This window comes from Ctenopharyngodon idella, chromosome 1 (assembly GCF_019924925.1).
Source record: "Ctenopharyngodon idella isolate HZGC_01 chromosome 1, HZGC01, whole genome shotgun sequence".
Taxonomy (NCBI): Eukaryota; Metazoa; Chordata; class Actinopteri; order Cypriniformes; family Xenocyprididae; genus Ctenopharyngodon; species Ctenopharyngodon idella.
In genome coordinates, this window is record NC_067220.1 from 37,208,441 (window position 1) to 37,227,657 (window position 19,217).

The 19,217-nt window shown below is 39.9% G+C and overlaps 1 protein-coding gene across 3 annotated transcripts in view; it reads left to right on the forward strand.

The window, feature by feature from the left end:
- itsn1 (intersectin 1 (SH3 domain protein)) overlaps positions 1-19,217 on the forward strand; it is a 53,586-nt gene that overhangs the window by 6,714 nt on the left and 27,655 nt on the right. For all 3 annotated transcript variants that reach the window (XM_051910764.1, XM_051910775.1, XM_051910783.1), the window contains exons 2-12: positions 7,185-7,248; positions 7,917-8,012; positions 10,985-11,048; positions 12,205-12,365; positions 16,304-16,492; positions 16,587-16,665; positions 16,741-16,850; positions 17,179-17,242; positions 17,533-17,670; positions 17,905-18,014; positions 18,915-19,177. In XM_051910764.1, the coding sequence (XP_051766724.1) occupies positions 7,221-7,248; positions 7,917-8,012; positions 10,985-11,048; positions 12,205-12,365; positions 16,304-16,492; positions 16,587-16,665; positions 16,741-16,850; positions 17,179-17,242; positions 17,533-17,670; positions 17,905-18,014; positions 18,915-19,177 (1,302 nt within the window). In that variant the 5' untranslated portion in view covers positions 7,185-7,220. The remainder of the gene's footprint in view (positions 1-7,184; positions 7,249-7,916; positions 8,013-10,984; positions 11,049-12,204; positions 12,366-16,303; positions 16,493-16,586; positions 16,666-16,740; positions 16,851-17,178; positions 17,243-17,532; positions 17,671-17,904; positions 18,015-18,914; positions 19,178-19,217) is intronic.

A 19,217-nucleotide genomic window follows, 5' to 3' on the forward strand; every position in this document is an offset into this window, starting at 1 on the left:
AGTACTTCTGTGATAATTTGAATATTTCTAACACAGAAATAACTACTGTGTGGTTCAAAATGGCTCTCTCTGGCTCAGCGCTGAAGCACCAATACAGATTTGAATGTTCCGGTATGATTTTGTCAAAGGTTTAATAGACAGGGGCAAATCGTTGTCATTAATAAAATAAGATCGCGTGGGTGCTTAAATCGAGATTGCGATCTTTTTACGATTAATCATGCAGCTATAATGTGTATCATTATAATGGATCCGTGCATTCAGTCTTAAAGTGACAGCAGGCTAATATTCTTGCTGCTTTCTGTGTCATGAATGTTATCAAACAAAGAGAAAATCACTTTTGCAGCTTTAATACATATTAATTATATTTCATTTATACAGTGAAGACTATACAGTATTATTTTACATTTGATTATTCATTTTCTGTCCCTGAATACTTACCTGAACAATAAAGAGCACTGTTTATTTCATTTAAATCACCCCAGTCATTCGAGAATTATTAATTCTTTCCAAATAGAGCTATTCAAGTAATGTAGTGAATTTATTTTATATCGCAGAAAAACAAAATATCGCGATGTCAGTTTTTTTTTCAATAACATGCAGCCCTACTCTGCAGTGATTTTCTCTTCTTGAGTTCCTGTGTACTTTCTAGTACCGTATCAGGTATTGATGCTGACAAGGTTGAAATTGCATTCATTTGTTCAGGCTCAAATGTGCAGTGAAAGTGACCTGTGGGTAGAAGTTTAAATACGCTGTTTACTCTCTACTTATGTTTTGCAGTCTAAGTCAAACATGGTCCAGGAAAGACTGTTGTGCTTTTGTGTGGAATGCAAATGTGTGGGTGCATTTGGCTGACTTGTTCACGTAGGACCCCAGGCCTTCTTGGAAGGAATGCAGACAGGAGTGTGAGTGTGATGTTGACACTATTAATACTTGTACTCTCTTTGGCCCCGGGGTCTCGCGTCACCTGACTAATGAATCCACCGCTGGATACGTTGTGCATGTGTCTATCTGTGTGAATTTCACATGTGTTTTTTTTCACTGTCTCTGTGCAGGGTGAAGTTATATAACTTCTGAGAGTAAGGGAGACTAAACGACTTCTCGAATAAGAAAAAAATGTAGGACAGGACTTGATTTTGTCCATCAGACTAATCCTGCTTATGAATCTGGAGAGGTTATTGATTGATGAATGGATAGATTGAAAATTTGATTGCCTAACACACTCAAGATATTTATCATAATTGGTACTGATATTTTTCTGTATTATTTGAAAACATTCATTTTAGTAATATTTGACATTATTGAAGAACAATATTTAAAATTAGGTTGGATCAGTATATCTAGAAATAGATATGGACAGCTGTATATCCACGGAAAATTTTCTTAGTGTTTACTTGGTGTAAATTTACAATTTTCTTCTGGTAGGCAATAAAATGAGCCAAAACTCTCGTAATCTTACATTAAAGGAGGGACCTGAGCCATGGGTTTCGAATGGGTTTTTGGTTAAATGCTTGAAATAAGGTCTGTGGCGAACACAAGCTCAAGATATTTTCACGTTGTATCTTACGACATAAAATACATCAGTAATAACATCTTGTGATTTTTATTTTTTTTATACATGTCTTGAAAAAAGGTGGTTGCTAACAAGTGGCTAAGGGTGTGTTCACACTTGGCATGTTTGGTTCGATTAAAACGAACCCTGGTGCGATTGCTCTGTTAGTGCGGTTCATTTGAGCATGTGTGACCGCTGCCATCCGAGCCCTGGTGCGCACCAAACAAGTGGACTGAGACCGCTGAAAAGATGGTCTTGGTCCGCTTCCAAATGAACTCTGGTGTGGTTCGAATGATATATGAATGCAACACGGACCAAAGACATGTAAACGAAACAAAAACAGGAAGATGAGACCCTAAAAAGGACAGAATCCTCACGTATATCGTTTTTTTTCTCGTCATAGTCGTGAGTTTTCCCATCATAGGCATCAGACGCGCGTCTCCACGCAGCAGATCGTTTGTGTGTGTGACGGATGGATTCCCGCCGCTGTTTTGACTCTTTTACACATTTTATAAGCTCTTCACGAGTTCCCAGCTGGCCAAAATACCATCACATGCAGGCTACGCATGCACAACGAGCGCATTTACCTCCGTACACAGGATTGTTTTGGATGTTCGGTAAATTCTGTCTCAAAATAGGCAATACGTCATAAAATCCGACCAATCAGGTTGTGAATGTATCCTTATGCCTTTAGGTTTGGTATGCTTTTGGTTCGGTGATAAAATTGCCAATCTGAACGCTAAACGGACCAGGACTAAATGTTTTTTTCTTTCTTTTTTGGTCCGGACCAAATGAACCAAACGAACCGAACTACAAGTGTGAACGCACCCTAAATGGGACTAAAGAGGGACATTAAACGTCATCAACTCATTTACACACTAGTTTGCTTTCAGAGCCTCGTGTTTAATCACGCTCTTGTAAATTATTCTAACTCGAACTTTCAGTGAAAATGTTTTTTAAATAAAGACTGAAGGCGTGATGGTGATGTTAAAGTCAAGCATTCATAGTGTAGTTTGTTTATAGCCTACGTTTAGCATTATACTTCTGAAAATTTCACACTAAATTCATAAAAGTTGTTCCATTTGGTAAGATTATCATGATGATCATATACTTTTGTGAGTCGTAAAGCTTATTTTGTGCAATAACCCAAAAGACAATGGAAAAATCCTATTTTATTTTTGTCGAGGGAACCAGGGAGATGCTAAGTTCTGTGGTTTGCCTGCAAAGATACATAATCGCTGCAGCACTCAATATCTATAAAAGTTCCTCACCCAGATTCATCTCACCTAGTGACAGCATTCCTGCTGTATGACATCACCTCTCTTTGCCCCACCCTCTCTTGAGCAAGTCTCAGTTCAGTGGGTGGATCTCGATCAGTGAGGCAGGTTGGTCATGATTAAGAGTAAAACTAAACTCGTCTGAGACATGCAGGTCTTCTGAAAGCATTGGTTTGTTTGTGTTTCTATACTGTCTTCTGCAGAACGTTTCCCTTTCCTGGGCTTTCATTCAGAACGGCTGTGTTTGAGAGCATTGTCCCGAGGAAAAGCTTCATTAGAATCAGAAAAGGGGTGACAGGAAAAAGTAGGTCAGATGCTCAAAGACACACACACACTTACGGTCATTAGCAGGGCCGTGACAAGGGCCGGTTCTACTGTGTGACAGTGTCACTAGCACTGCAGTGTTTGACACTGCGCTCTGCGAGCGAGAGAGAGCGTGTGAGTCACCAGTGTCTTGTTTAATCAGGGGAACTGGATGTTTTCAGTATTGAGTCAAGCTCTCTGGGAATGGCTTAGTCCTCCATCTTGAGAAATACCCCACTGCTTCAAATTAGACTCAGACAGTACAAACACACCCTGGAGCCAATGGCATTCAGACATAGTGGATTTCCGCGAATAGTAGTAAAATAAGAGAAATAGCACACTATAGAAACTGTGATGCACAAACTATATAGCTTTTGATAAAACCCTGCTCAAATGCATGCAAATGAATACTTCGAATAGTACTGAGTTTAGTACAAACTCTAGTTTGGTTCAGCATGAAACTGCTCCACATTAGCGTTGTCAAAAGTACTGACTGAAATGTTGGTACTGAAATGTTAAAAATTTGCATTTAGCATTTCCCCATAGCATTTTGAGCGCTGTTGAGCAGATTCTTAAACACCTCTGATTGGCCGCTGCGTCACGCGCTCAACAGATATATCTGTGATTGGCTACAATGATCATTGTACATCTTTGACGCTCTTCATCGAGCACTTACACAGATACACACGGGAGCATTTGAAAGCAGCCATATATTAGGGATTTGCTGATGGACGCCTGCTTTCAAACGTTCCCGTGTGTATCTCTGTAAGCGCTCGATGAAGAGCATCAAATATGTCTATTTACAACATGTTTTGAAGCTTTAATCAATGTAGCCAATCATAGTCATATCTGTTGAGTACGTGAACACAATGGCCAATCAGAGGTGTTTAAGAATCCACTCAACAGTGCTCAAAATGCTAGGGGGAAATGCTGGTATCGTCACATTTTTTTTAAATTTCAGTACAGACTTGGTACCGAAGTCGGTACTTTTGACAACCCTACTTCACATTCAAATGTCAAATACTGTATATGAAGTGAAAATGAAGCACATTCCTGCCTCAGCTTTTTTCAAAGTCTAAAGGCAGGGCGATGTGATCGTGTGGTCAGAGTGATGAAACATCATGATTTCCACACAACTTCAGTTTCTGCATTGCTCTCTGCCAGCCCTTCAGACGAACAGTCATTAAGTGCTATCAGCAGTTGAGTAACCATGTTAGTGCGTATCTGTTTTTTACCATATTTTATTTCCAGCATGTTCTAAAAAGCTATAATTTTTCTAATGATTGAAATATTACTTACTTCCTGTATCATCTCACCTCTTTAGCATTACATTTTCTTTTCTTCTCTTGAATTATTTCTGACCTGGTGGTTTTAACTGGGGCTCCAAAACACTGCAGTATTCCATAAAAAAATAAGAATGGCCAATTTTGATTTCATGGTAGCTTTATCTTGATCACTATTGTAAAGTATGAGCTGTTATTTATTGTACTACATAAACTATTACTACAATATATTTTTCCCAGTGCCTGGATTAGCATGCTTGTTTGTTTTATTTTAAAACCCTTTCAGTTTACGCTGCGATTGGACACTGTGGAGGCAGAGCAATGAATTACATTATGCAGGAATGGAAAGGAAGAAAAGTGTGGAGGAAGAATGGGGGAGAGACAGAGAGAGAGAACAGTCTGGCACTGATTAAAATACTTTGTCCAAGGTGCCCTGGGTGTCTCTGCTGGAGACTGTGTGTTTGTGTGTGTGTGTGTGTGTGTGTGTGTGTGTCTTGTGTGTGTGCAGTGCGTTTACACAGCTGGAAGATAACCAGTCCCAGTCTGAGCTGAGGCTTTCAGATAGTTCTCTTACTTTCTCATCGTTTTGTGTCCAACTGTGTTACTGAGGTTATTTTCATACTTACTGTAAATGAGAACTACAACAAACGCAGGTTAGGGATGTTCATATTAGGGGTGGGACGGTTCAGATTTCTCACGGTTCGGTTTGTATCACGGTTTTAGTGTCACGGTTTCGGTACAGTTCGTTATGTGCTATGTTCAGTAAAAAATAGGACAATTGTCAAATAAAGATAAAGAATATGAAAAAAATAATCTAACTACAAGAAACAGCACAAATAAATACATGAGAGCTAATATACAAATAAAATAAACAGGTTTTACAGGTTTACAGGTTGCTTTACAGGTTTTTCAGGTATCTAACAGCTTTCAGGTACAGAAATTGAATAAAGTAATCAAATATAAAATTACACTGCATATAAACTTCTTTGAATAGTTAAATAAAGATGAAACATTATTGAAGTTACAAAAGCTATTCAGTCAAGAGTGATTTCTTCGTGCTTTGTCGTTCGATTAACTTTAAAACTCATAGAGCAGGAATATTAGACTGCTGTCCCTTTAAGACATAAATCAAATATCCAGTACACTGATACTGATACACATGTGTTGTCTGTCTCGTTTCTCTCCTAAGACATAACCTACTATGTTTGTTAGGATACTCGCTAAGATGGGCGTGTTGACGTAATTTTTGTGTGAATTTGTCCGTTAGGTGCAAGACATGAAAGAGAATTTGCGCGAGAGTATTTGCGCGCTGTGTACGTGCTCTCCATGTACGTGCTTCGGATGAGAACACACAAATCTCCTCACAGCGTGCTCGAGTTCTCTTTCGCGTCTTACGGATGCAGGTTTAAATTGGCAAGATTTAAATGAGTTTAGTTTAAACAACGATAGCAACGTGAGATGTTTAGGTCTCACCTGTGCTCTTGCACTATCAACACCCGGGTGATGACGGCGTAAATGACTGGTCATAGAGCTTTTGGCACGTCATTGAACATTTGTTTACAGTGACTGTTTTGTCCATGTTCTTTTGATCATCGCTGTTGTACCTTATCAAAACTAGAATGCATATCCATCGACTGAAACATACATTAGCCGAATCCGAATTGCACGTTGTTTTCAACAAACCATATTATAGATGTGTCGTAAGATTTTGGATGATCCGTAGGTGGAAAACCGAACGGTTCGATTTTTTTTTTTTACAGCGAACCGTCCCACCCCTAGTTCATATGTATTTATATAAACTAGTTGGTGGTGGGTGAATTTTCATTTTATTCCATCTTTAAGGTTACCATAAAATTATAATAAATGATGTATCAGTGCACATCATTATTTTTTAACTTCCTCTCCTTCACAATGACATCTCTTCTCTGATGGCGTGTTCACCGGTGCAAGGGTAGGACAATAATCCCTCCTTTCCACCAACCTGTCACTCAAATGGCGATGCAACAATCCAATCAATTCCAAATTGACAAAATCAAGTCCCGACCGACATTTTTTCCAGTTCAAGAAGCTGTTTCACTTGGATACAGTAGGGAAGAAAGTGTGATTCCATTTCATTTGAACTTTAAAGCATTTGTGTACAAAATATTAAAGCTAAAACAAAAATGAGAAAAAATAAAATCATGAAAATCAAGTTGTTAATAGGTAGATGACTTGTCAAATATCCTGACCCATCCCTAATTCAAAGTCAGTTTTGTGTGTGTGTTTAAGGGGCCATTTACACGAAACCATTTTCTAAAACTAAAAACATAAAACTTTTTATGCGTATTGGCTGTTCATTTACACGACAACGGCATTCTGGGTGCCTGAAAACGCAAAGCAACAAAGCAACATCGCCAACTACTGGCCTGGCAGCATAATACAGCGTTTTTTAGTGGTTTCTGCAGATCTGTGTGAACGGGACATTTTTGACAGCGTTGTTGTCTGTACTTGAAAAGCACAAAGGAAAATCATTTCCATTTTTAGTACATCGTTGTAGTGTAAAGTGGGAATTTATTTGTGGGGAGATCTGTGTTTTGTCCTTCCTCTCTCAGGAAGTTTTCTGCTGGTCAAATATGATTCACTCAAATGTTTCTTCCTCTTTGTTTCTGACAAAAGTGATTTTGTGTTTCAGGATGATGAACAAGTCTTGTTTCTTCATGTTGTTTCTCAGAGGTTAAGTGAGTGAATTAGTGTACGAATGAAAGCTTAAGGTTTCTTTGTGTTGTTTTGCAGGAGTTTGAGGCTGGACGGCAGCTGACGGACTGAACCATGGCTCAGTTTCCCACGCCCTTCGGAGGTGAGTTGATGTCTTGACTGACTGACTGACACGTGCATGTTTTTGTGATGGAGGGTGGGTGGAGGTGTATGAAGTGCAGTGTGTGTTTGCGAGAGAAAGAGAGGCAGAGAGAATGAATTCAGTGAAAAGAATCAGTGAACAGAAGAGAAACGCCCTCACAGAGCTGTTGTCACTTTGGTTTGCAGGCTTTTATGTGTGCATTTCATTTTCTGTTTTCCTTATTAATTTTAATGTGGATTAATTATATACAGTGGGATCATTCAAGTCATTCAAATGCTTTACATATTTGAATATATTTTTTTTTTATTGCGACATTATCTAGAGGTGCAACAACTAATACATAAAGCAATCAATAATGAGAGTAATCTATTGTAATGGCGTATAATTTGACAGAAAAGTTGAATTGGACAATGTACATAATATTTCTTATACGTTTTACATCATAAAATTTCTTTCTTTATGTTTTCCAAAATCTCAAAACTCCATGTTTACACTATATTTTGAATCCTAGATTTTCATCTCACACATTTAGATCATTGTATAAGACACAATAAAATGTCAGTAAGAGTTGGTTTGTGTTTAGCTGTGATCTCTCCACTTAATGAAAATGTTAGCAGCACATTGAACACTTGTTCAAGCATCATGCTGATGTTTGTCTTTCTCTGTAGGGGGGTCGGATACATGGGTAATATCTGTGGACGAGAGAGCCAAACATGACCAGCAGTTTCACAGTTTGACCCCCACACCTGCTGGCTTCATCACAGGTAATCACCACTGATTTTCTTGCCATGAGAAAACTAAAAAACTCCCGTTAGTGCTGATGTTTGCTAAAACCCTTTGGAGTTTGATGTTCTGAAATACGTAAACAAATCCTTTGAGCTCTATGCAATTGCAAATGACCACCAGCAGTGCAGTCAGTCATAGACCTGTGGTTGTCAGATTTTTATGCCTATTATTTCTCTGTAGGATACACAGACACAGAGATGGAGCAAATGAAGTGAAAACTGAAAACAAAAACAACCACCTCTTTCCCATCATCCTTTCTTAAACACATACACATGCTAATAAAAATTACATGGATATTCTTCATGACAGTTTATTAAAACCACTCCACTTCCTGTTTTCCACCCACAATTGATGGATATCTGTTTGTATGGTTTACGATCAGACTCACACCAGTCTTAAGGCTGTCAAAGAACTAGTGGTGACGAAAGCCAATAAATACTTTATTATAAACACTTGTTAGGCACTTTATTCCAACTTTTCAAATATTTTCTTAGTTTTTATTAAATATAAATGCCTTTCCAATTTGATTTGTGATAGGAAAAGGGAGAAGAGCGAGTTTCTAAAAAGGCAGATTCGAACCCACGTTGATCGCGTCAAAATTTACTTTCATGTGCCTACAGCCTACGCCACTACAGACGTTAAACAGACGTCTTTTTAGTATTGAACTGAAAACATTCGATGGCAAAATTACAGCCTACGTACATTAAATTGGACACCTGTTGGTTCCCTGTTTTGGGTTGACACTTGACAACTTTCCAGCTTAAAAAGATATAAGTTCAGGCTCCTTTTCTTCGCTCCACTGCCGCTGAGAGCCCGCCATCTTGTTTGAATTTTTTCTGAAATCTCCAAGCCGGTCACATGATCGGCTGCTAGCATTTTGACTGGAGGTTTTAAAAAAAATTGCCCATGACCGATCTAAAGTATTCAGATAGAAATTTGTTACTCATTCTCAATGGGAAAGTGCCCGAGCAACGTTGCTCGACAACATTGCTCAAAAATTTGCCCCGTGTGTCATCACCTTAGGAGATAATAACTGTCCACAACAGCAGATGGCAGTAGTCTGTTGGTTTTCAAAGAAGAGAACGTGAACTAGGAATGCGAATATACAAACCGTAAACAAAGCAGCGCTCACTTACCATTTTGAATATAAATCATGCTGATTAGTTTGTCTTCACTTATAGTAATTAGGCTACATACGGCAATGTCGTTATGAAAATATTTGCATATTGGAGTGCTCCTAAAAAGATGTAGGTAAATTTATAAGCGCCTTCTTCATGTCTTCTTGTTTTTGTCGTTTGCTTGCTTTGTTGCTTTCGTTTTACTTCTTGTGCGCTGGTTTACAAAGCTGGACTGCCAATCAGAGTGATCTCCTTTCCTGACGGCCCAACACCGATTCAACATGCTCACGGAAGTTCGACTAAAGCTGACGTAGAACACAACGCAAAAACTAGCCCAACCGACGCTTACCAATTGCCCGACTTTGTTCGACGGCCAACCATTGGCTTGGTGTGTCCCGCCCCTTAAAGTACAGTCTGAAAACTGTTAATGTCAGTCTCAGTACCTTCTCAGGCGAAACACACAAACTCTGGCTTTGCTGCTGACCTACAGTAAAACCGCCCTATGTTTACATTAGTCAGAAGAGCAAACATCTAATGGTTGTGTAAACGTTTGCACAATGCAAGTGTGTTAGAGTTCAAATTTTGATTCCTCAAACATGTAGTGAAAGTTTCAGTTGTGAATTGACAGTGTGTAATGTTAACAGAATCAATGAGATAAAAAAAAAAAGCAGGGAAGGAAACATTTCTGGGTGTGGCATGTTGCAGAAAGGGTCATTTCTCTGTCATCTTTGCTGAAGCCATTTGTTTTTGGAGTCTCTAGATGACGCTTTGACATGTTTGTTCCTGTTATAGAAAGCCGTCTTTCTCACTGGACTCTCATTTTGCCAGTCTGAAGAAAATTCTGGAACATCTCCATTAGCCAATCTGTTCATACATTGCATTGAAAGAAATGTTCATGGTACACAAAACACACTTCGTAATCTTTTTATACAATGTAGACAGATGTCAAATTAACCTCTAAAGGGCCAATCAAAATCACAAGACTCGAACAGTAAAACCAGCTTGTCCCAGCTGGACTTCGGATGTCTACTGAAGAGATGGTACTTGTGAGTTTCCTGTTGACCAGTGGATCTCAAAGAGCCTCTTTGTCTGACTGAAGGACGGCTGAAATAGTGAGTGGCCCACAGGCAGGCGGGCACGGAGATAGAGTCTGTTTTTGGCTCTGAGAGTATAAAGGCGTTCTGTGTGTGCGCGCAGAGGAAGACACCTGTTTTCAAGAGGAAAAGTGTTTAGAGGAAGGTGAAAAGGTCATCAAAGCTGCTACATCATTTTGCTTTTAACACTGCAAAGGCACAAACTCTCACACTTACACCTCCCATTGCTTTGTGTATTGGTTGGTAGGTTGTAAAATGGAAGATATAGGTTATCTGGGTTGCTGTGGCATTATTAGTTGCCACTTGTTAAAGTTTGTGGTGTAATCTTTCAATTTAATCTATGTATTAAAAAAAATACAAAAACTGATGTGTGTGTTCATCAGTATAGGCTGTCATGAGAGCAGGAAGTCAGCTTGATAGGTTAGATAACATATGAGCACACTGACTCTGCTTTCTTTTCTTACTCAAGCTGCAGCCGGCAGATCACTCATCCCAGAGGGCAATGCCACTCAAGTGCGGTCAATAAACCCTGAACATGTTCGTTGACAAGATGGTTTAAATGGGTTTACGCAACTCTTAATTATGTTATCAGTGTTTTACTAGAATAATAAAATTAACCTAGAATAATTAAAACGGTTCCATTGTGTTTGTTTATACAATGATACACAATGCTCTTTATTTATACATTTAAGCATATTAATTTCATTATTTTCTTCTCCTCTTTCTCTTTCTTTGTAGGTGACCAGGCAAGGAATTTCTTTCTGCAGTCAGGTTTACCTGCCCCCATCCTGGCCCAGATATGGTACAATCCCTATATAATACATTCATTTATAATCCGGAGCACTACTTTCACAATCCACTACTTGCTACCATTCAATAATTTGCATACACTGTAAAGAATATACACATAAAAAAAACTGACAGCTTTTGTTGCCAGAAATTGACTATGCTTGTATATTTGTTTATTATGTTTATAAATAAACATTGTTTATAAAAAGATCAAGTGAAATAAAATTGTAATAAAATGGACAAAGAAACATACACATTATATAGAACAAGTGGCAGGTCTAGTTTGCATTTACACTCTTAGACTTAATGCACATCTATTTTGACATACAGTATCAGATTGTTTTGTCATATCACCGTTAATCATTGCGGTTCTGGATACAGTTGCACATTTAAATACAGTTGTAAATGCAGAAATTTTGCTGTGTACTGAGCAGCATGAAAAATAAAACTTTTATTGAAATTGTCTATGGGTTATAAACAGAAAGCGAGCAGAGAGCACCACTTTTATAATCACTGAAGCTGTCAATCATTTAGTCTACATTCAGCGCCTGCTCACTGAGATCTACACTCCTGTGAAAACTCCTACTATAATCAAAAAAGCTGTCTATACTGCATAATTAATCTCTTTTTACATCGTGTTTCAATTTGTTGTTAGTAATAAAAGGATTTGTGTGCGTGTAGAACTCTAAAGTGTGCGGTGAATGAAAGCTCAGGTGTTTTGAGAGGTGCTGAGCGGATTCTGACTAACTAAACACCTCTGATTGGCCATTGCATTCACATGCTCCACAGATGTGTATGTGATTGGCTACAATGATCAATGCTTCAAAAACATGTTGTAAAAAGAAACCTTTGGCGCTCTTCACAGAACGCTTACACAGATACACACGAGAGTGTTTGAAAACAGCCGCCTATCAGCGGGTCCCAAATATACCCAGTACTCGGTACTACCAGTACTCCAGAAATGCTGGTATCATCTCATTTTTAAGATTTCAATACCGACTTGGTACCAAATACTGGTACTTTTAACAACCCTACTCGTCTATAGATGGTGCATAGCACACACAAAAACAAAACACCAGGCTAACACACATGACACTATTGCAAAATAATGCAATAAACATTTGCTAAATAACATAAAATGTAACACAAAACACCCTAATGTTTTGCAGGGCTCTGGCCGACATGAACAACGATGGGAAGATGGACATGCTTGAATTTTCCATCGCAATGAAGCTGATTAAATTGAAGCTGCAGGGTCACCCCCTCCCTCCTTCATTGCCCCCCTCCATGAAGCAGCAGCCGCTCTCCATACCACCGCAGCCTCCATTTGGTAAAAACACTCTCATTCTTATGGCTTAAAAACATATTGAGACAAATCAAATCTTAGTCCAAGACCATTTAGACAAGTGGTTCTCAACCTTTTTGACTCGAAAGCCCACCCCATTGTCGAACACAATTATTTAAAAGCCCTCTATATTCGATAAGATATTTCCTCTGGTATTTCTGCTGTAATTTTGAAAATGCTGCTTGTTTTCATGTTTTTTATTAGCAGAAAGTTGAAGTGTTGATACATTACATTTAATTTAATTTAATTAATTCTCAATCTGTATGTTCTTTAAGAAAAACAGTAGTTAATGAGAGGGGGAAAAAGATATGAAATTTATTAATAAATAAATTTATCTTGTGGCCCCCTTGTTGCGAACCACTGATTTAAACTAGAAATCGTTGTGTAGACCAGGACTATATTAGAAAAGACTGTATACTAAATGCAAACCCTTAGGGCCTTTTTACACCTAGTCACTTTTTTTTTACTGATCGGATAGCAATCTGATTTGTTAAAACGGTTCCATTTACACTTGGCCACATACACTATATTGCCAAAAGTCAATATCTTTATTTAACTCAAAATCATTGAATTCAGGTGTTTCAATCACTTCCATGGCCACAGGTGTATAAAATCAAGCACCTAGGCATGCAGACTGCTGGTACAAACATTTGTGAAAGAATGGGTCGCTCTCAGGAGCTCAATGAATTCAAGCGTGGTACCGTGATAGGTTGCCACCTGTGCAATAAGTCCATTCATGAAATTTCCTCACTACTAAATATTCCACGGTTAACTGTTAGTGGTATCACAACAAAGTAGAAGCAATTGGGAACAACAGCAACTCAACCATGAAGTGGTAGGCCACGAAAAATCACAGAGCGGGGTCAGCGCATGCTGAGGCGCACAGTTCGCAGAAGTCGCCAACTTTCAATAGTTGGCGATAGTCAATAGCTACAGACCTCCAAACTTCATGTGGCTTTCAGATTAGCTCAAGAACAGTGCGTAGAGAGCTTCGTGGAATGGATTTCCATGGCGGAGCAGCTGCATCCAAGCCTTACATCACCAAGTGCAATGCAAAGCGTCGGATGCATTGGTGTAAAGCACGTCGCCACTGGACTCTAGAGCAGTGGAGATGTGTTCTCTGAAGTGACGAATCACACTTCTCTGTCTGGCAATCCGATGGATGAGTCTGGGTTTGGTGGTTGCCAGGAGAACGGTACTTGGCAGTCAGGCTGCATTGTGCCAAGTATGAAGTTTGGTGGAGGGGGGATTATGGCGTGGGGTTGTTTTTAAGGGGCCAAGCCCAACCCCTGAGTTCCAGTGAAAGGAAATCTTAATGCTTCAGCATACCAAGACATTTTGGACAATTTCATGCTCCCAACTTTGTTGGAACAGTTTGGGAATGGCCCTTTCCTGTTCCAACATGACTGCACACCAGTGCACAAAGCAAGGTCCATAAAGACATGGATGAGCGAGTTTGCTGTGGAGGAACTTTACTGGCCTGCACAGAGTCCTGACCTCAACCCGATAGAACACATTTGGGATGAATTAGAGCGGAGACTGCGAGCCAGGCCTTCTCGTCCAACATCACTGCCTGATCTCACAAATGCGCTTCTAGAAGAATGGTCAAAAATTCCTATAAACACACTCCTAAACCTTGTGGAAAGCCTTCCCAGAAGAGTTGAAGCTGTTATAGCTGCAAAGGGTGGGCCAACTCCATATTAAACCCTACGGATTAAGAATTGGATGTCATTAAAGTTCATGCGCACGTAAAGGCAGGCGTCCCAAAACTTTTGGCATTATAGTGTATGTCTCCGCAAAATGGATATAAATCCAATCTTCAGATCCCACGCTATATGCATAGTTTACGTCAACGAAAGCAACCTGCATTTTATTTATCATCAGCTAATTTCAAGATCAAAGACCGCAATAGGAGAAAGAGCGGCATCAGCACTGGTAAGATCATTTAGTCTCACTACTTGAAGATGATTGTGTTTTGAGCATCTGCAACTTACTTTCAGTTTCACTTGCGTTATTTTGCACGTTGGCTTGAGAAAGAGATACTCAGCTACTTATCTGCGCTGATGCGTGCTGCAGTAACGCTGTCATATCTTTCTCACATTTATTTTTTAACATTTTGGAAAGAGTAAAATTTACATATGTGGTTTCAACAATCAGATGCATTTACACTTGTCCAGTTTTGTCTGCGTCCCAGGTCACCTCCTGAAGTGTTTTGAGCGATTGGATGTAAATTCATCTCGAATGCGTTTCAGGGGGTATTTACACCTGGTCTTTTCACGATCGGATAGCTCTCCGATCAGAGAAAATGCATGAAGTGACCGGGTGTCAATCGACGTCCACTTTCCCACAGAGTTTAGCTTCAGTCCTAATCAAACACACCTGAACAAGCTAATCACGGTCTCCAGGGTTACTGGAAAGCTACAGACGGGTGAGTTTGATCAGGGTCAGCTAAACTCTGCAGGAAAGTGGATCTCGAGGGTCAGAGTTGCCCAGCCGTGTGGCCAGTTGCATAAACTTAGCCACTATGTGTAGACTGTGTCTTAACTAGTTTGACCAACTAGCAGTTAACCAAGGGGTAATCAGTCTTACTTTTCCAATTCAAATTCTCAAAGATCTCCCTTTTTTAGGGCCCGAGCACCGATGGTGTGAGGACCCTATTGTAATTGCTTGGTCAATTATTCTTCTTCTCCAAAATGAATCGCACTTTTGAGGGCCTGAACATGCTCGAAAACTGCCATGAAACAGGAAGTTGTTGTAACTCGGGCGTACAATGTCCGATCTGCCTCAAACTTCACATGTTTTATTAGAGTCCTGGCCTGAAGACATCTACATGTCAATATTCAGTTACAGTCATAGCGCCACCTGTGGGTAACAGTAAATGACATGTTTTACACTGTGATTAACTCCTCATAGAGATTTAACCAGAAGCACATCATATATGGTCAGTCTAATCTTGAGGCCTTTGCGATGTTAAATTGCAAAGATCTTGAGTTTTCGTTGAAGGGCGTGTCCGTGGCGACTGACAAAATTAAATTTTTCGCCATGAAACAGGAAGTTGTTGTAACTCGGGCATGCAGTGTCCGATCTGCCCCAGACTTCACATGTTTTATTAGGGTCCTGGTCTAAAGACATCTACATGGCAATATTCAGTTACAGTCATAGCGCCACCAGCTGGCGACAGGTAATGGCATGCTTTACACTGTAATTCACTCCCAGAAACACATTTCAATATGCCACGAAGTGCCAAACATACTAGAAACATGTTAAATCATGCAACACTTGGCTAAGTGCTACTGTATGCGATTAACACCACGAAACAGGAAGTTGTTGTAAATCAGGCATGTCCGATCTGCTCCAAACTTCACATGTTTGATAATAGTCCTGGCCTGAAGACATCTACATGGCAATATTCAGTTACAGTCAAAGCGCCACCTATTGGCAGCAGGAAGTGTGGCACTTTGAAATGACTTTGCCATATTTGCCTTGTATTTACTCGCTTACATGCATGTAGCCCATTGTTCACTGTTTTCCTAAGGCCAGTGGGTGGCGGTGAGCCCGGGTGTGAGGGCCCTTTTGTCGCTTCTTTCAGCTTTAATATGTAATTGACTTTTAAAAAGACCAGTCTTGAAGGAAAAATTTAGATGACTGACGTTTAAGACTAGTCTAAGCAGTTTATGCAACTGGTATATGTCTACATTAGACAAGACCACTCTGCTTACAGCAGACCCCTTATTCAGGACCATGTCTTTCGTACTGGTTTAGTCACTCAAAGAATTAGAGCCACTTATTAAATGTTATAACTAAATTAAATTAGCAGTACATCAACATTATTAGCATATGTCATTTGTCCCACTATTTAATTCTCTAAAAAAAATGTCTTCAATTATTATTAAATAACTCATGTCTTTGATTACCATCTGCAGGGATGCCCAGTATGGGTGCAATTCCAGGCCTGTCAGCAGTGCCGCCCATGCCCCTGCCCCCTCTGCCTCCAGGAGTGCCTGGTGTAGGTGTGTCTCCTCCATTGGTAGCATCGGTGACACCACCCGTTCCATCCCTCGCCAACGGAGCACCCGCTATGATACAACCCATTAGTGGATTCTCGCATCCAGGTAATGTAAATGCACACTCGCACTGCCCAGACCAGCTCATGCAGTTTATTTACTTTGGCAGGATAATTTATGTGTGTTTGTCTCTGTCTCTCAGCTGCCGCACTCAACAAAACCGCTTCGTTCAATCGTTCCAGTATCAAGCTACAGAAGGGCCAGTCTGTAGAGGCACCCAGGTACATACTCACACATACATGCACACTGTATTCACAGACATTTCATAGATGTTAACACACGCATTGTCTCTCTAGTGCTCCAGCAGCTCCTCCGCCCACTGACTGGGCTGTGCCTCAGTCCTCTCGGCTCAAGTACCGCCAACTCTTCAACAGCCATGACAAAATGATGAGTGGCTATCTCACAGGTATGGTCACACAAAGAAAGACACATGACAAGCATCAGGCAATGAAACACTTTTGTTGTTTGGCTCTGGGTAGTCTCACATAGCCAGACCTTCAGATTGATAGCAGAAATAATTTTTAATTCAGTGTATTGTAGAGCTCAAAGCTATGGTGATGAGTGACAGTAATTACTCAGTACAGCTTAGAGGAAACAGAGGCTGCTGACTCAACATAACCAACTCTTTCTTTCACTTCTGTTTCCTCTCTCTCTCTCTCTCTCTCTCTCTCTCTCTCTCTTTCTCTTTCTCTCTCTCTGTCTCTCTCTCTCTTTCTCTTTCTTTTCTGCCTCAGGTCCACAAGCCAGAACTATTCTAATGCAGTCCAGTCTACCACAGGCTCAGCTGGCCACCATCTGGTGCGGATTCAACACATTTTTCTTATTGTGTCTCCGTTTCGCATTTAAAACTCAAACAAAGCTCCAAGTTCTGAGATATGGATCAGTGTAAACATAAGGATTGGTGTCTGGTTATTGTTATGAATACATCCTATTTCTTTTAACATGCTGTTCTTGGGATCTTTGTATCACCTAGGGCCTTGTTTACACTTGATGTTAACATCCTTCTCGGGTGATCTGGTCACATGTGGACAGGAAAGATAAGTTTCTGTTTTGACTCCATACAACATCTACTTGTTTCTCTTTTATAGGAATCTGTCAGATATAGATCAGGATGGGAAGTTGACTGCAGAAGAGTTTATTCTAGCCATGCACTTGATTGATATGGCCATGTCTGGTCTGCCCCTTCCCCCTTTACTGCCCCCTGACCTCATACCTCCGACATTCAGGTGAGAGACTGAACTGACGGCACAAAAACTACACCTTCACATCTTATTTTTCAAAGGTTTAGTAGTGCATTTATCAGTTTTCAGCTTCAAATTTAGTTGAAAATTAGTTGCTTAATTGAAAAGTTAATAGTTTAGAAGTTTTATCATAACAATGTAAATTGTTACATTTAGAGGTCAGGTTGCACAAGAAGGTTCTACATGTACATGCACTTGATTTCTTTCCTGCTTGTGTAGGAGATTGCGTTCTGGAAGTGGTGTGTCTGTGACCAGTATACACTCGACAGACCTACGGTCCCAGGATGAGCCCGAGGAGGAGGAGAAAGAGACAGAGAAAAAACTTCCAGGTCAGGGGTCAAGAGTAAATACTGGCCAGTTTCCAAAAGGAAACTCATCTCACTCACTGATAAACTATTTGTGGTCTCAGATGACAAGTATAGACAAGATAAAGCCCCTTGCAACTTGTATTGATGCATTTTTTTTATCTGGATAGTCTCTAACTGGATTTAGCTCTTAAAATTGAATTTACACCTTTCAATGCAATGTGTACTGTTCTGAGATCTGATACCACTTACCCAGACAAAAAGGAAAACGCCACAGAGGTTGCGTTAATTGTAAATGTTCCACCATTTAAAGACTTAAAAATATTGACTGATAATTCAGAGTGCTTTCCCTCATTTTGGCTGATAAAATATCAGGTTTCTGGTTTGCTTTTACCTACTTTACAAACATTACCACTGTAAGTGATTCTAATACGCAATATAGTGAAGAAAGAAGTTTTAAAGCTACTCTCTCAAAATAAAGGCACCTGGAGAGAGATGTGATTGAGGGTCTAGGGAGAAAAAAATTAAAAATTCCAAGTATAGTCCAGTGAAATAATTCATGAGATATTGTTCTTTTATTTGACCAGATCAGAAGACATACTAAAAGTAGAGCATGATGGAAAATTTACAACCCAACCTGTCAAAGTGAGAGTTAATCTTTTATGTGTAGTGCAACCTTTTACATATTACTTGCATAGTTGTTTACGGTTAACAAAACTGTATTGGCATGTATTCATTTTCAGTGAATGTGGTCAGAACCTATCACGACCACCTCTGAAATTGGTTTCGGTGATCCCAGTCCTAACACTATTTACATATGTTAATGCTAGGAGTAAAATGGGGGTCAAAGATTTCTACACGACTTTTGAAACATTTAAATGTCGTATGTAAAGGTCTTAAAATCATTTCCATTCCTCCCCTCAGTCACATTCGAGGATAAGAAACGAGAGAACTTTGAGCGTGGGAACCTGGAGCTGGAGAAACGTCGGCAGGCATTGCTGGACCTGCAAAGGAAAGAGCAGGAGCGACTGGCAGCATTGGAGAAAGAGGAGCAAGAAAGGAAGGAAAGAGAACGACTGGAGCAGGAGAGACGCAGACAGCAGGAGCTGGACAAACAACTGGAGAGACAGAGAGAGCTGGAGCGACAGAGGGAGGAGGAGAGACGCAAGGAGATTGAGAGAAGAGAGGTGAGTTCAGAAATGTAGTGCATGTTAAGCACTATCGACA